The 14,846-nt window shown below is 37.1% G+C and overlaps 1 protein-coding gene across 3 annotated transcripts in view; it reads right to left on the bottom strand.

The window, feature by feature from the left end:
- CAPS2 (calcyphosine 2) overlaps positions 1 to 14,846 on the bottom strand; it is a 47,023-nt gene that overhangs the window by 13,590 nt on the left and 18,587 nt on the right. For 2 of the 3 annotated variants that reach the window (XM_023559055.2, XM_064283808.1), the window contains 5 exons: positions 9,558 to 9,674; positions 4,975 to 5,049; positions 4,018 to 4,113; positions 3,832 to 3,925; positions 776 to 894 (listed from right to left, as the gene is read on the bottom strand). In XM_023559055.2, coding sequence (XP_023414823.1) covers positions 776 to 894; positions 3,832 to 3,925; positions 4,018 to 4,113; positions 4,975 to 5,049; positions 9,558 to 9,674 — 501 coding nt within the window. The remainder of the gene's footprint in view (positions 1 to 775; positions 895 to 3,831; positions 3,926 to 4,017; positions 4,114 to 4,974; positions 5,050 to 9,557; positions 9,675 to 14,846) is intronic. The other variant, XM_064283807.1, reaches the window with a different exon arrangement.

Genomic DNA, 14,846 nt, shown 5'->3' with positions numbered 1-14,846 from the left:
AGGTTGGCAGTTTGAACCCACCAGCTGCTCCACGAGAGAAAGATGAGGCAGTCTGTTTCCGTAAAGATTTAAGGAAAAAAAAAAAAAATTTTTTTTTTTTTTTTGCCTTGGAAACCCTATGGGACAGTTCTACTCTTGTCCTATAGGGTTGCTATGGGTCAGAATTGACTGAGGGGAAATGGGTTTGATTTTGGTTTTTTAATGGACATTTACTAAACAAATCATTGTCATTTTGAATTATATTTAGCACCAAGAAAACTCTATGATTAATATTCAAAATTATTTAAGTGAATATTTTGACTCATAGCATTATTTTTTATTATCCATATAATCAATCAAGAATACTGTCATCAAGGGGGACCGAAGTTCTACTTTATGTTAAAAAAAAAAAGTATCACCCTAACAATATAGGAAAAATTGTTTTAATATTGTATAGATATTCCATCTTTTAAAATTTCTTGCTTTAATATTATATAGTAAAATAAAAGTATTACAACAAAGACACATTAGGAAAGTACTTTAATTAACAAAATGGAACATTTTAATCTTTAATTAATTGCAACTGCTCCCATACGTGGAATATATTTGAGTACAAGATAGCATATAAAATATATACAGTCTGCTGTGGTTTTAAAAAATATAAGCTTTAATTAAAATCAAAATGCTTTGGGATAAAATTTCATTTTAAGCTAATAAAAAACAGTATTTTCACTTAAGATAATAAAATACAGTGTTTCCACTTACTTTCAAAATGACAAATTCATATTGGACTTACCTGAGAGAATCCAAAGCTATCTGATCAACATTTGTGATTCGAAGTACAAGTAATGCGTTTTCTTTTACACTTTCCGGAAGGCTAGGATGATCAGAACTCAAAAATGTCAAATTTGCACCCTAAGGAAATTGGCAGAGGAATTATTTAAACCTAGAGAGTAAGTAAGTAGTAAAATATGACTAATCCTAATTTTAAAATATTCAATCTTGATTATATATGACATACCATACTTTATAATGATAAAAAACTGTATTTAAGAATAATATTTAGAAACTACACAAGCTTCAGTTAGTCTTACAGGAAAAGGAGTATCATAATCAGTCTCTCAATTAAAACAATCTTGTAATTATAGATTTATGTGGAAAAAAATGAGAAACTCAGATTTTTAAATAAGAATTATAGAAAGAAAGGACAAGTGGGCACAATCTAATTTATGACATCGCCAGTTGCGGAAATGCAGCTTTTGCTTCACGGAAAGATGCTCTGCCAACTGATGGACCACGATAGATTCATCACACTGTTCTACCTGGTCTTTCGATGATAAACATCACTTAAATAGAAAAATCAATTTTTAACCTAATTAGAGAATCAAGGCTTCCATAACAAAATTCCTATCAAAAACCCTTAATCTAAACTTAGAAAACTATTTCTTTAATTGCTGAGTTAATCAAATAGATATAGCCTGTCACGTGAGAATCATTGAAAATATTTTCCAAGTAAGAAAGCATTGTGGCAGCGCTTGCCAGCAAAGGTTGCCGACGGGTTGCTTCATGTCTGCCAAGCTGATGGAAGCCGCTGCCTGAGTTTGGTGGCAAACAGAGTTCCCTGGCTGGTAGGTCCACCTTTGGGCAGCTTCCCCTTTCCCCTCAGTGTTTGCATAAATATTTTCATTTCTGTCAAAATGACTGGGGAAAAGGCTGTGAAGTGCACCGAGGATCTATGGATCTATCGCCTGATATTTTTAACACTAGTAGCTTTCTAATGGTTAGTTTAAAAAAAAAAATTTCTTATACAAAGTCTAGAAGACAAATTCTTACTCTAATAAACATCCAAAGTTGAGATCGTAAGTAAATCAGGGCAGAATCATTAAAGTAAGGTAAATGGTACATTGGATTTGGTTTCAAAGCTTTGAGGCCTATAGTACCTTACAGTGTTTTTCTATTCCAAGCAAAACACAAGTATATTATATATGTAAGCATGTATGAATACCATTAAACAATTATAATTATCATATGCAATTGAAAAGCTACTTCTCCTCCCAAACAGGCAGCTTTATATTTGTATTTAAACGCAGGTCAGTTACAAAGAGAAGAGCAGGGTAGGTTAGCTCTACCAGGTTTTTCTATGATAAGAGATTATCTTCAGGCCTTTTTCACATATCCACGGAAATGAACATAGTAACTTATCAAAGATGAAACTTAATAGATTTTAGTGAAATAACTACAGAGTGAAAACTTCACAATTTTCTTTCTGAGTTATCCCAGAGTGCTCTTTCTAAATCACGAACCTGCTCATGCCACCTCCCTCCATCCTGCCCTCACCTCATCCTTCAGTGACTCCCCAGTATATTTCAGATAGCTCCTTAACGTAAGGCTGGGTCCCATGTTATCTGCATTTATCATAGCAAGTCGCATTGCCTTGGAAATACCTATTCACGTGTCTGCGTCTCTCATTAGACTGTAAAAAACCAGTTGCTGTCAAGTCAATTCCAATTTGTGGCACCCCCATGTGTGTCCGAGTAGAACTGTGCTCTACAGGGATTTCAACGGCTGATTTTTCAGCAGTAGATCACCAGGCCTTTCCGCCAAGGTGCCTCTAGGTGGACTAAACCTCCCGTCTTTCAATTAGCAGGAGAGCATGTTAACCATTTGCACCCCCCAGAGATTCCCACTAGATTGTAAGCACTATAAAAGCAGAGAATGAGTATAACTTACTCACTGTCTCTCTCCAGTGCTAGTGTATGAATATATACTACATCAATGATTCCTGTGGATAATGCTGCATTTTAACCACAAGGTAACGCATGAATATAATTATTTACTGTTTAAGAGAACGATACAAACCCTGGAAGCACTGATGACGCAGTGGTTAAGCACTCAGCTGCTAATCCAACTGTCGCTTGTTCTAACCCATGAACCACTCTACCGTAGAAAGATGCGGCAGACTGTTTCTGTAAAAATTACAGCCTTGGAAACCCTATGGGGCAGTTCTACTCTATCCGATAGGGTCACTATGAGTTGGAAAAGACTCAAAGGCAATGGGCCTGTACAAACTGCAATGGACTCAGACTTATGCTTGGGAAATATCAGCGATAAAGGGGGAAGAAAGCAACAATGCTATGATCAATCCATTCTAAGAAATCCTTGAGACACATCATATGCCAGGAGTTGCCCCCCCCCCCAAAAAAACCAAACCCACTGCCATCGAGTAGATTCCGACTTATAGCAACCCTATAGGAAAGAGCAGAACTGCCCCATAAAGTTTCCAAGGAGCACCTGGTGGATTCAAACCACTGACCTTTCGGTTAGCAGCCGTAGCACTTAACTACTACGCCACCAGGGTTTCCTAAGGAGTTGCCCAAGATGGGAAATTGTAAGGACAGGATAACTATCAGATATATGACACATCCAGAAGCCAAGTACCCCTCTGTACGGAGGAAACCATGCATCCTCAGAGGATATGCCTGTTTTAGGGTTGGATTCCTCCTGGAGCTACTGAGGTAGCCACTTAATGGTACACGATTGTAGAGCTTTAAAAACTACTAAGAGACAAGCTCTCCTGGAGACTACCTACATTACGGAATTGTGGGGAGGAGTAGGGAAGACAGGGAATAAATGCTGTGCTTAGATACAGACCATGAAGGGATCTGGGCCTGAGAAGCGAAACCTCCTGGGCAACATCAACCATTAGCCACTCACACAAACGTCCCTGCTCAGGAAGGAGGAGAGGAAATAAATTGGAGACTAGAAATCCTGCTCCTCTCCCCCAACAGGATCTTCCCCAAATCTAGCACTCGATACTAAACATTTGTGGATGCACATACACACTTAACTTACAATATAAAAATCACCAAGTTGGTATTGTTTTCCTTTCCTTCTTCCACGCTGATGACTATAAATGTTTTTTTGAATGAAAGGAAGCACATTTGTTCTAGAAGTTAATGGTAACAAAAAAAAGTAAAGTTATTCAGCTGCTCTCCAAAGCAATCATCTTGAGGGTTGTAACAATGTTTTATGGCATACCTATTTTTCCCAAATTGCCGATATTCATAAACAGTAAGGGACTGGTCATGAGTAAAAAAGAACCCAATCAGCTCTCTACAAGTATCATGTCCATTTCTAGAAAAATAAAAAGATATCAAAGATTTTCAAATAAGGGAATCATTTCAAATTAAATAATAATAAACTAAAATCGTGCCCCTCAATGAGGACTAGCATAATTCTTTCAAGTGTACGGCAATGAGCAAGGATTATAGGAAGCCACAGGGAAAACAAAGCACAGCTGGCTGAAGTGTGGATGGAATTAAAACCTTGATTTTACAGTGATGTGAATAGGAATTTATTAGTGTATGTTACTAAATAGACATTTTCAAAATGTCTTTTCTTTTCAGTTAAAAATAATAACAATGAGATTAGTTAAATTTGTCCCATTTAAATTAAAAATATAAATTCAGACCAAACATTTTTAGGTAATAGGTATTGACTTAATCTACTACAAAAATTATAGGAAATGCCTATTGAAGAAAAACTTAGAAGTACTTATAAAATCTTAAACTTAAAAAAATGTTGAACTTCCAGCAAGCCACTCAAGGATATACATTTATCGTCACCAATTGTCATGGAAAAGCTTAAAAATCACTAACCAAATATGTTAACAAAAAGAAAACACACACAGACACATTTTACTAGCAATAGTACACAAAGAACATCAAGTAGTATTATATATTGCTAAATTTATAAGACTAGGATAACATTAAAGAATTGGCTACCTTGTTAATTTACTGCATTTATCAATAATCTATTAACCTGAGCCATAAAAATTAAATTAAATAAAGCAGCTTACATAAAAGATAATTGTTAAATGGTTTAGGATCTCCTAGTAGTAATATATATCTTTAAAAAAAAATCTCTTCTAAATTTCTGAAAAGAGAAGACATTGTATAATCACAGGATTAAAAAGTCTTATAAAATCATAATTACCTTGATATGATCCTACCATCAAATTGTAATTTATTGGAAAGCACATTTTCAGTTAATGTAGAATGGGTTCTTATTCTGTTAAGAAATGCATTTTGTTAATAATTTTTTAAGTACCTATGTCTTACATAAAGAATAAAAATACCAAAAAAAAAAAGTTATGTTAATATTTTATCTAAGGAATCTGTTGTTTTGAACAAGGCACCAACTGGATAAAAGTGAAGGCCCAAGCCTCTCTTTTTTCAGATGGCTTATTTTAGCAGACACAAAGGAAATAACCTTGATATATAGTATATAGGAAGCCCTGGTGGCACAGTGGTTGGGAGCTACAGCTGCTAACCAAAAGGCTGGCAGTTCAAATCCATCAGCCACTCCTTGGAAACCCTACGGGGTAGTTCTAGTCTGTCTTATAGGGTCTCTGTGAGTTGGAATTGACCCGACGGCAACAGGTTTGGTTTTTTTGGTTATAGAAAATGGGTGATACTAGAACCTATAGTACCAAAGTGCTACAAAAACAAATACTAAACAGAGAAAGCACATTTGTGATGCTGGGAGCCACTATAGTCATCAAGTAACCATAAAAGAAAGGTCAATAAAATCTCAGATACGGCACCCAGAGCTGTGATATCACTGAGCCATTGGGCCAAAACCAGCAACTGCCTACCTCCAGGCAACTAGTTATATAAGAAAATAAATCGTGACTCATTTAAGCCACTATCAGTCAGATTTTCGGTTATGTGTAGCTTGAAACATTATTTACTAAAAAAACAAATTAGTAGAAATGAGTTCTGGATAAAGTTCCAGTACTGGCATAGGTACCAACTATCTGGGAGACCTCAGATGCTTATTTAATCTTTATGGCCTTCAGATAACACTGATTGATATCACAAAGACTGCCAACTGTAAAATTCTGCTCAACAGTATGAGGCAAAACCCAAAAGCACACTCCTTGGCAGCCTACTCCTAACAATCTCCTTCATATTAAGAGAAATTAGGATTCAGTGTTATACTTTTCCCTCCTGTTCTCAAATAATTTTATGATAGTCCCATTAAACTGCAAATATAATGGCATTGTAATAATGTGAAAAGAGTCCTGGTGGCACAGTAGCTAAGCACTTGGCTGTTAACCGAAAGGTCAGTGGTTCAAACCTACCAGCTGCTCCAAGGGAGAAAGATGTGGCAGTCTACTTCTGTAAAGATGTGGAAAAAGCCTTGTAAAGGCTTGGAAACCCTGTGGGTGCAGTTCTACTCTTTCCTAACAGGGCCGCTATGAGTCAGAATTGACTCAACGGCAATAAGGTTTAAAGAGTAAGAAGTGTGCACGTCACTGAGATCTTGAAAAGCTATCCCCAAAACATCAAACCCAGTGCTGTCGAGTTGATTCCGACTCATAGCTCTATAAAATCTGGGTCTCTGAGAAAGGCAATTAGGAGACAAGGTGACCAAATGAGAGCTTGTGAACACAGGCAGTCTTGAAAGCATAGTCATCTCAGTTCAATTTAATTTACTGGTATCGGTTTATTGTTCCTTTCAAGACATATTTAGTGAATGCCTACTGTGTGTTTGGAACAATACTGAGAAAATAACCACAATAGTAACACCAACCAGTTATTGAGCATTTCCTAAACATTAGTCTTTGTTAAAAGTTCTTTATGTGCATTGGTTCATTTAATTCCTACAATAACTCTATGGGTAAATACTACTACCCTCATTATACAAATAAATTTTTACAGAGGCAGAGAGAGGTTAAATAAGTCCCCCAACACCATAAAACTAGTAAATGGCAAAGCCAGGAAAATTCTTGCTCTTAAACATTACATTGTATCGCTTCTCAATGGCGAACAGAATTCAGTTTAACAATGATAAGTTAAAGCTATAGCTTTAAGGAGCCTAGTGTCTTTAGAAAGACAAAAATAAGTAAATAGGCAATAACATAAAATGGAAAGGGCTGGGGTTTTAAGTAATCATAAGTAGCACCAGTACTCTCTACCCAAGTTTTTAACAAATGCAGAAACAAGAATCAGGCAGATGAAGACCAAAATATGAGTTTTGTTATTGATAAAGCTGTTGGAAAACATGGTTTAGGTAACCAAAAAGAAAAACCCATTGCCACTGAGTCAATTCCGACACATAGCAACCCTATAGGACAGGGCAGAACTGCCCCATAGAGTTTCCAAGGAGCATCTGGTGGATCCGAACTGCCGACCTTTTGGTTAGCAGCTGTAGCACTTAACCACAACACCAGCGGGGCTTCCATGGCTTAGGTATACAGCAACAATAAACTAAGCCCTTCCTGCTAAAATTAAACAGACTAACTCATTCTCATGGGGGTAGAGCTGTAAAACTTAATGCATAGAGCCGATTATGCACTTCTGGAAACAGTTGGCTCCCAAGAAAAGCGGGTATGATTTACTAGGCTACACATCACATGCCAGTTCCTGCTTCCAACTTTAAAAAGTTCTTTTGTGAAGAATGAATGAGGGAGATGAAATCCATAAATTCAATAATTCTAATCAATATCCCCACAGAATTGTTCATCAAACTAGACTAGATAAATCTAAAATGTATATTGAAGAGGAAAGGGTCTAGTATGCTAAGACAACATTGAAAGTAAACAAAGCTTAGGTTTACTGTAAAGCTATAGCGAGTGCATCAGGGTAATACTGGTGCAGGAATAATTAACAGATAGATGAAGGCAAAGAGAAAGCCTAGAAATTGGCCTTGGATTTTTGGCAAGTTGATATATGACATGTGTCACATTCTAATTCCAGAAAATAAGAATGAGATCCAGAATGACTTTGTAGTAGGCAAAGAGTTATTAAAGAGGATAAAAAGGACACTAACCATATAGGAGAAAATTGGTAAACTGGTCTACATTAAAACTAGGAAATGCTGTTAATCAAATACACCATCAAGAGAATGAAAAGGTAGTTAGGGAAAGACACATGCAAAGATTGTATCCAGAATATATAAATAAGTTCCACGAATCAACAAAACAGGCAACTCAAAAGACTTGAATAGGTATGTCATACAGGAGAGTATCTACAAGGTCAGTAAACATACAGAAAATGTCGAACTTCATTAGTAACCGGAACCTGTTGCCCTTGAGTCAATTCTGACTCACAGCAACCCTATAGGACAGGGTAGAACTGTCCCATAGAATTTCCAAGGAGGACCTGGTGGATTCGAACTGCCAACCTTTTGGTTAGCAGCTGTAGCTCTTAACCACTACACCACTAGTGACCAGTGAAATGTAAATTAAAATCACAAGGAGATACCAATACACACCCATAAAAAGAACTAAATGAAAAAGATAGACAATACCAAGCAATGGCAAAGATGTGATGCCACTTTCATACACAACTGGTGGGAGTATAAATTGGTCCAACCACATTGTAAAAACTATATGGCACTATCTTTTAAAGCCAAATATATGCATACCTAATGATCAAGGAATTCCACTTCTAAGTATAGAAATGAGCGCTTAGTTCAACAAAAGGTATGCACAAAAAAGTTCAGGGCAGGACTATTTAGAGCATAGTCAAATGTCCATCAACATCTGTAGATATATAAATTGTGGAATATTTATACAATAAAATATTGTACAGCAACGAGAAGAAAGACAACTACAAGTAATAACATGGGTAAGACTCACAAACACAGCGTTAAGCAAAAGAAGCCAGACACAAAGAGTGAATATTTTCTGATTCCATTTATATATTGTTGAAACCAGTCAGCACTGATCTATGGTGTCAGCATAGGGGGATTAACCTGGAGTGGCAGAGGGATGTGGTTAGTAACCAGGAGGTGGGTACAAGAGGAGCTGGAATTGTCTTGTTTGTTGCTCTAGGAGATTGGCACATGGGTGTGTTCAGTTTGTGAAAATTCCTTAAGCTCTACCCTTAAATTTTATATGCTTTCCAGAATGTGTATTATATTTCTTTTAAAAAAGGAAAGTTTAGATGCCTTCAAATATTTAAAGTTTTGAAAACAAAGGCTTCCAGAAAATAAGAATGAGACCAAGAGATAAAAGTTATAAGAAAGTACTACTTAGGAATCACTGCAGTCTATAAATAAAGAGAGCTCTTGTAGGAACAGGTAGATTTTCAATCTGTATCAAAGCTGAGGTTGGTTGTCAACAGTCAGTGAGTCTGTTGAGGAATTCAAGTGGACTGGACCACAAGACTGTAAAAGATTTTATAAGGCCCAAAGTAAAATGCAAAAAAATAAATTATAAGCAATGGTAATTTTTCTCATACTACTTCAGTAAGATTTAGCCAATATATTGTACACATACAAATTTACCAGTTACTACGTTACCTGTTTTTAAATACGTTATTTCCTGGGGTTGTGGTTGTTACTCCCAAGCTACTAATAAAAAACTTGACGGACAAAGAGAGTAAGGAAATATCCCAATATCTTAAAATGACAAAATTGTGATCTGAACTTCAACCTTCTGCCTCCCTTTACATATAAAAAAGCAACAGCAACAAAAATATTTTTCAGTTGAACACAGAAGTATGTTTAAAAAAAAAACCATTTGGAACATATTGCATCCTCTCTTTACGTAACTAACATCTTCTTACTTTGTTTCATGCAATGTTCTCTTCCTAAACCCAACAGGTGCCATCTTTGGATCTGGAAGGGTACCAGGGCTTCGTGTCCCATTGGTGAAATTTTGTTCTGGATCACTGATTACAGCCCTATGTAGGAAAACACAAAGTGTGAGCATTAAATGTGATCATGTGTTGCTCCAGCATTCACATATTCATAAGCAGTTGGAAAAACACATATACTAAACACAAATTTACACTACTGCCAAAATCATATTTTTGTCAGATATGAATAAATTAAATTACAAAAAAATACTGGCCATAAAAAAGTGACTATCTGGCTGGCTATTTTTCCAGAAGTATTACCTACACATAAATTGAAACCTTGGGGGAGTTAAGAGCTTCATGTCTTTATGATTCTGGAAACAAAAAGATGCTTTACTGGTTTCTGATGCTATAGGGAAGGGGAAAAAAAAAACACAGATCAAGGAAACTAAGGATATAAAGTGATAAGTATCACAATAGAAATGTAATGGGAGAGTGTAGGAAAGGACATACTTAAGGCCTGGAAAGGAAGAAATAGAGAAGAGTTCAGTAAAGGCATCCCAGAAAAGGTGATACCGCACTGACTCTTCAAAGGTGAGGCAAAGTTAGCACTGAGAACAGCAGGAAGGGTACCCCAGGCAGAGGAACAACATATACAAGGGCACAGGTGTTGGACAGTAACAGTGCATTTGAGGAACTGGACACAGTGTAATGGATTAAAGTACAGACTCTGGAATAGTCAGTCTGGGTTCTAACCTCGTCTCTGCCAATTAGCTGTGTGGCATTGTGCAAGTCACTTAACTAGGCCTCAATCTCTCCATTTATAAAAGAGAGGTAGTAACAGTACCTATCTCAAAGAATTATTGTGAAAATTAATTGTGTGATATACACATATTGCCCAAAAAAGTGCCTATCATTTAATAAGTACTATGTTTTTTTTTTTATGTTGCTGTTAGAAACCCTGGCGGTGTAGTGGTTAAGTGCTATGGCTGCTAAACAAAGGGTCAGCAGTTCGAATCCACCAGGTGCTCCTTGGAAACTCTATGGGGCAGTTCTACTGTGTCCTATAGGGTTGCTATGAGTCGGAATCGACTCGATGGCTCTGGGTTTGGTTTTTTTTTTTTTCTGGTTATATGGCTGTTGGTGTCATTGGTTATTTTTTGACTCATAGTGACCCCATGTGACAGAGTAGAACCGCCCCTCAGGGTTTTTTAGTTTAATCTTTACAGGAGCAGATCACCTGGTCTTTTTTCAATGGAACTACTGGGTGGGTTTGAACCACCAACCTTTCAGTTAGCAACCAAGCTTTTAATCATTGCTCCACAGGGCTCCTTAATAAGTACTACAGAAGGGTTCAATATTTGAGCTCATGTCCCCAGCCCCTCTTTTACTACATATTCTACTGAAGCAGCCTATCAGGTGCCGTTGCAATAGGCTCAAAAAGAGAGAGTAAGGGCCTATACTAAGGTGGCAGAAGAAACACATGGAAGATGAAACAGATTTAGAAAATATTGGCTTTTTGGAAAAGAATTGGCTTTTGGAGGTCATCCAGTAGAAAGGTCTATAATAACCCACAATGTAAAAGGAGATTCAATTAATAATATAAGAAACATGAAAGTCACACTGTTTCGTGGTTTGTTTTTATTATTGTTACTGTTATTTTAGGAATTGCAGGCTATCCTCATATTCTTACTCCCTTCCTTATTCAGCTTGGATTCCATGGTTCATCATAATTTAACTCCTACACACATTCAATAAGCTTGCCCTCTCTGGCTTTTTTCCTACTTGCCTGGCAAAATCCCAATAAGACCAGTTAGTGAGTTACTGAAATAACCTAGGAAAAAGAAGATGACGGTTTGAACAGGGATGGTGGGAGTGTGAGTGTAAATTTATTTTGATGGTAGAACTAACGGGGTTCGCTGACAAACTGGATACAGGATTTAAGAGAAAGAGAGGGATCAAAGACATCGCCAAGATGTTAGGTCTAAATAACCGGAAAAATGGAGTGGCCACGGAGGAAGGTTAAAGAGGATCTGGGAAACAGGGAAAATGTTAAATTGGAATCTTAGACTAGGCAGGCATCAGCACACAGATGATTTTTAAAGGCATGATACTAGATGAGATCACTTAGAAAGAAAATGTAAGTAAAAAATTGAAGAGGTCCAAGATCTTAGCCTTTGGGCACTCCTACATTTAGAGACTGGGGAGATGAAAAGGAAACAGAAAAAGAGACAGAAAAGGAACAGAAGAATGGAGAAAAACCAGCCAAGTGTGGTGGCAAGAAACCCAAGTTGAAACAACAAAAACTGTTTCAAAGAAAAGAAAGTGATTAACTCTAAGTGATTATGCTATAATGGGTCAAATAAATGAGAACTGCGGAATCGCCATTAGTCTCTAAAATGGGTATCACCAGTGATGCTGTTCGGAATCGACTCAACAGCACTGGGTTTTTTGGGGGTTAGTGATGCTGTGAAGAGAAGCTGCTGCAGAATGGTGGGGGTGAAAACAAGGTCAGTTTAAGAGACAATGAAGAGATACGTCGGAAACTGTCCATACAATTAATTGTTTCAAGGAGTTTACTGGAAAACATAAATGTAGAATATCCTTTCTCTCTGCCACCTATCTAAATAATACATTTTTTTCAAAGCCGGATTTGTCTTACTTCTTCCTTGAAGACTTCCTAGACCATTTCAGACTATCTTGAAATCCTACCATATTTACACGTTGTCATGAAACTTAGCATGTCACGTATTAACACTTTAGTATATAGTTTTCTAAGTGTTATATGTAAGTCTTGTTTTCCCTGCAAGGTCTTGATATTCTTGACAGTTATACCTCAGTTCCCCAACTGCACACCAAGTTACCCTGGAGCATCACAGTGAGCTCAAAGGGGCACTGCAGGATATCTTTAATCTTTTTTATGGGGGCCAACTATATGTAAAATGTACCATTTTCACTATTTTAAATTTTACAATTCAGTGGCATTAAGTGCATTCATGATGTCGTACAACCCTTAGCACTATCCAGTTCCAGAATTTTTCATCATCCTGAAAGGATATCCCATAATCATTAGTCACTCTCCATTCCCCTCTTGTCCCAGCACCTGGCAACCACAAATCTCCTTTCTGTCTTTATGGATGTGCCTATCCTGGCTATTTCATATAAATGGAATCACACAGTAAGTGGTATTTTTGTGTCTGGCTTCTTTCCCTTAGTAGGATATTTTCAGGGTACATCCATATTGTAGCATATATCAGTGCTTCATTCCATTTTGTGGCTGAAAATTCCATTTTATGGATATACAGAATCTTCGTTTATCCATTCTTCCATTGATGGGAATTTGGGTTGTTTCCATCCTTTGGCTATTGTGGATAATCTGCAATGAACATTCGTGTACAAGTTTTTGTCTGAACACTTGTTTTCAATTCTTTCGGGCATACACCTAGAAGTAGAATTGTTGTTGTTGTTAGGTGCTGTCCAGTAGTCTCCAACTCATAGCGACCCCATGCACAACAAAATGAAACACTGCCTGACCCTGCACTATTCTCATGATCATTGTTATGCTTGAGCCCATTGTTGCAGCCACTGTGTCAATCCATCTCGTTGGGGGCCTTCCTCTTTTTTCCTGACCCTCCACTTTACCAAGCATGATATCCTTCTCCAGGGACTGGTCCGTCCTGATAAAATAGGAGACGAAGTCTTGCCATTTTCATTTCTAAGGAGCATTCTGGTTGTACTTCTTCGAAGGCACACTTGTTCGTTGTTTTGGCAGTCCATGGTACAGTCAATATTCTTTGCCGATACCACAATTCAAAGGCGTCAATTCTTCATCGGTCTTCCTTATTCATTATCCAGCTTTTGCAAGCACATGAGGTAAATGAAAACATTATGACTTGGGTCAGGCACACCTTAGTCCTTAAAGTGACATCTTTGCTTTTTAACATTTTAAAGAAGTCTCTTGCAGCAGATTTGCCCAATGCAATAAATACATCATTTGATTTCTTGACTGCTGCTTCCATGGGTATTGATTGTGTGATCAAAAATGAAATCCGTGACAACTTCAATCTTTTCTCCATTTATCATGACATTAGGAGTAGTTGGTAGGTTACCGTATTTAAAGACGCAGCACCAATCTGTACTGCACAGCAGCTGCACCATTTTACATTCCCACCAGCAATGTATGAGGGTTTCAATTTTTCCACATCCTCATCAGCACTTTTCTTTTTAACAGCCATCTGGGCTGGTGTGATGTGGTATCTCATTATAGTTTTGACTTGCATTTCCCTAATGATTAATGAGTACAGAAGACCAAAATGGCATTGATGCCTTTGAATTACGGTGTTGGTGAAGAATACTGAATACACCATGGACTGCCAGAAGAATGAACAAATCTGTCTTGGAAGAAGTACAGCTAGAATGCTCCTTAGAAGCAAGGATGGTGAGACTTCATCTCACATACTTTGGACGTGTTATCAGAAAGGGGACCAGTCCTCGGAGAAGGACATCATGCTCGGTAAGTAGAGGGTGGGCGAAAGAGAGGGAGAGCCTCAATGAGATGAACTGACACGGTGTCTGCAACAATGGACTGAAAAAACATAGCAATGACTATGAGGATGGCACAGGGCCAGGCAGTGTTGCATTCTGTTGTACGTAGGGTTGCTATGAGTTGGAACCGACCTGACGGTACCTAACAATGACTAGCAATATTAAGCATTTAAATATCTTCTTTGGAGTAATGTCTATTCAAGTCCTTTGTGAATTTTTTTTTTTAATTAGGTTGTTTATCTTTTTGTTGTGGAGTTGTAACAATTCCTTTTATATTCTATATACTATACCCTTCTCAGATATATGATTTGCAATATATTCTTCCATTCTGTGGATTGTCTTCACTCTCTTGATGGTGTCCTCTGATGCTCAAAAATTATAATTTTGATGAAGTCCAATATATTTATTTTTTTTCTTTTGTCGCTTGTGCTTTGGGTTTCATATCATTGTCAAATCCAGGGTCAAAAGATTTACCTCTGTTTTCATCTAAAAATTTTATATTTTTAGTTCTTATATTTAGCTCTTTGATCCATTTTGAGTTAGTTTTTGCATACGGTGAAGTGAAGGCAAGCATCCAACTTTGTTCTTTTGCATGTAGAAATCCAGTTCACTCAGCACCATTTGTTAGAGAGACTATTTCTTCATTGAACTATTTTGACATCCTTGTCAAAATCAATAGGTTTATTTCTGTACTCTCAATTCTATCCTATTGTTCTCTATGTCTATCCTTAT

Source organism: Loxodonta africana, chromosome 4 (genome assembly GCF_030014295.1).
Source record: "Loxodonta africana isolate mLoxAfr1 chromosome 4, mLoxAfr1.hap2, whole genome shotgun sequence".
In the NCBI taxonomy this organism is placed as follows: Eukaryota; Metazoa; Chordata; class Mammalia; order Proboscidea; family Elephantidae; genus Loxodonta; species Loxodonta africana.
This window is presented reverse-complemented; position numbering and strand designations above follow the sequence as displayed.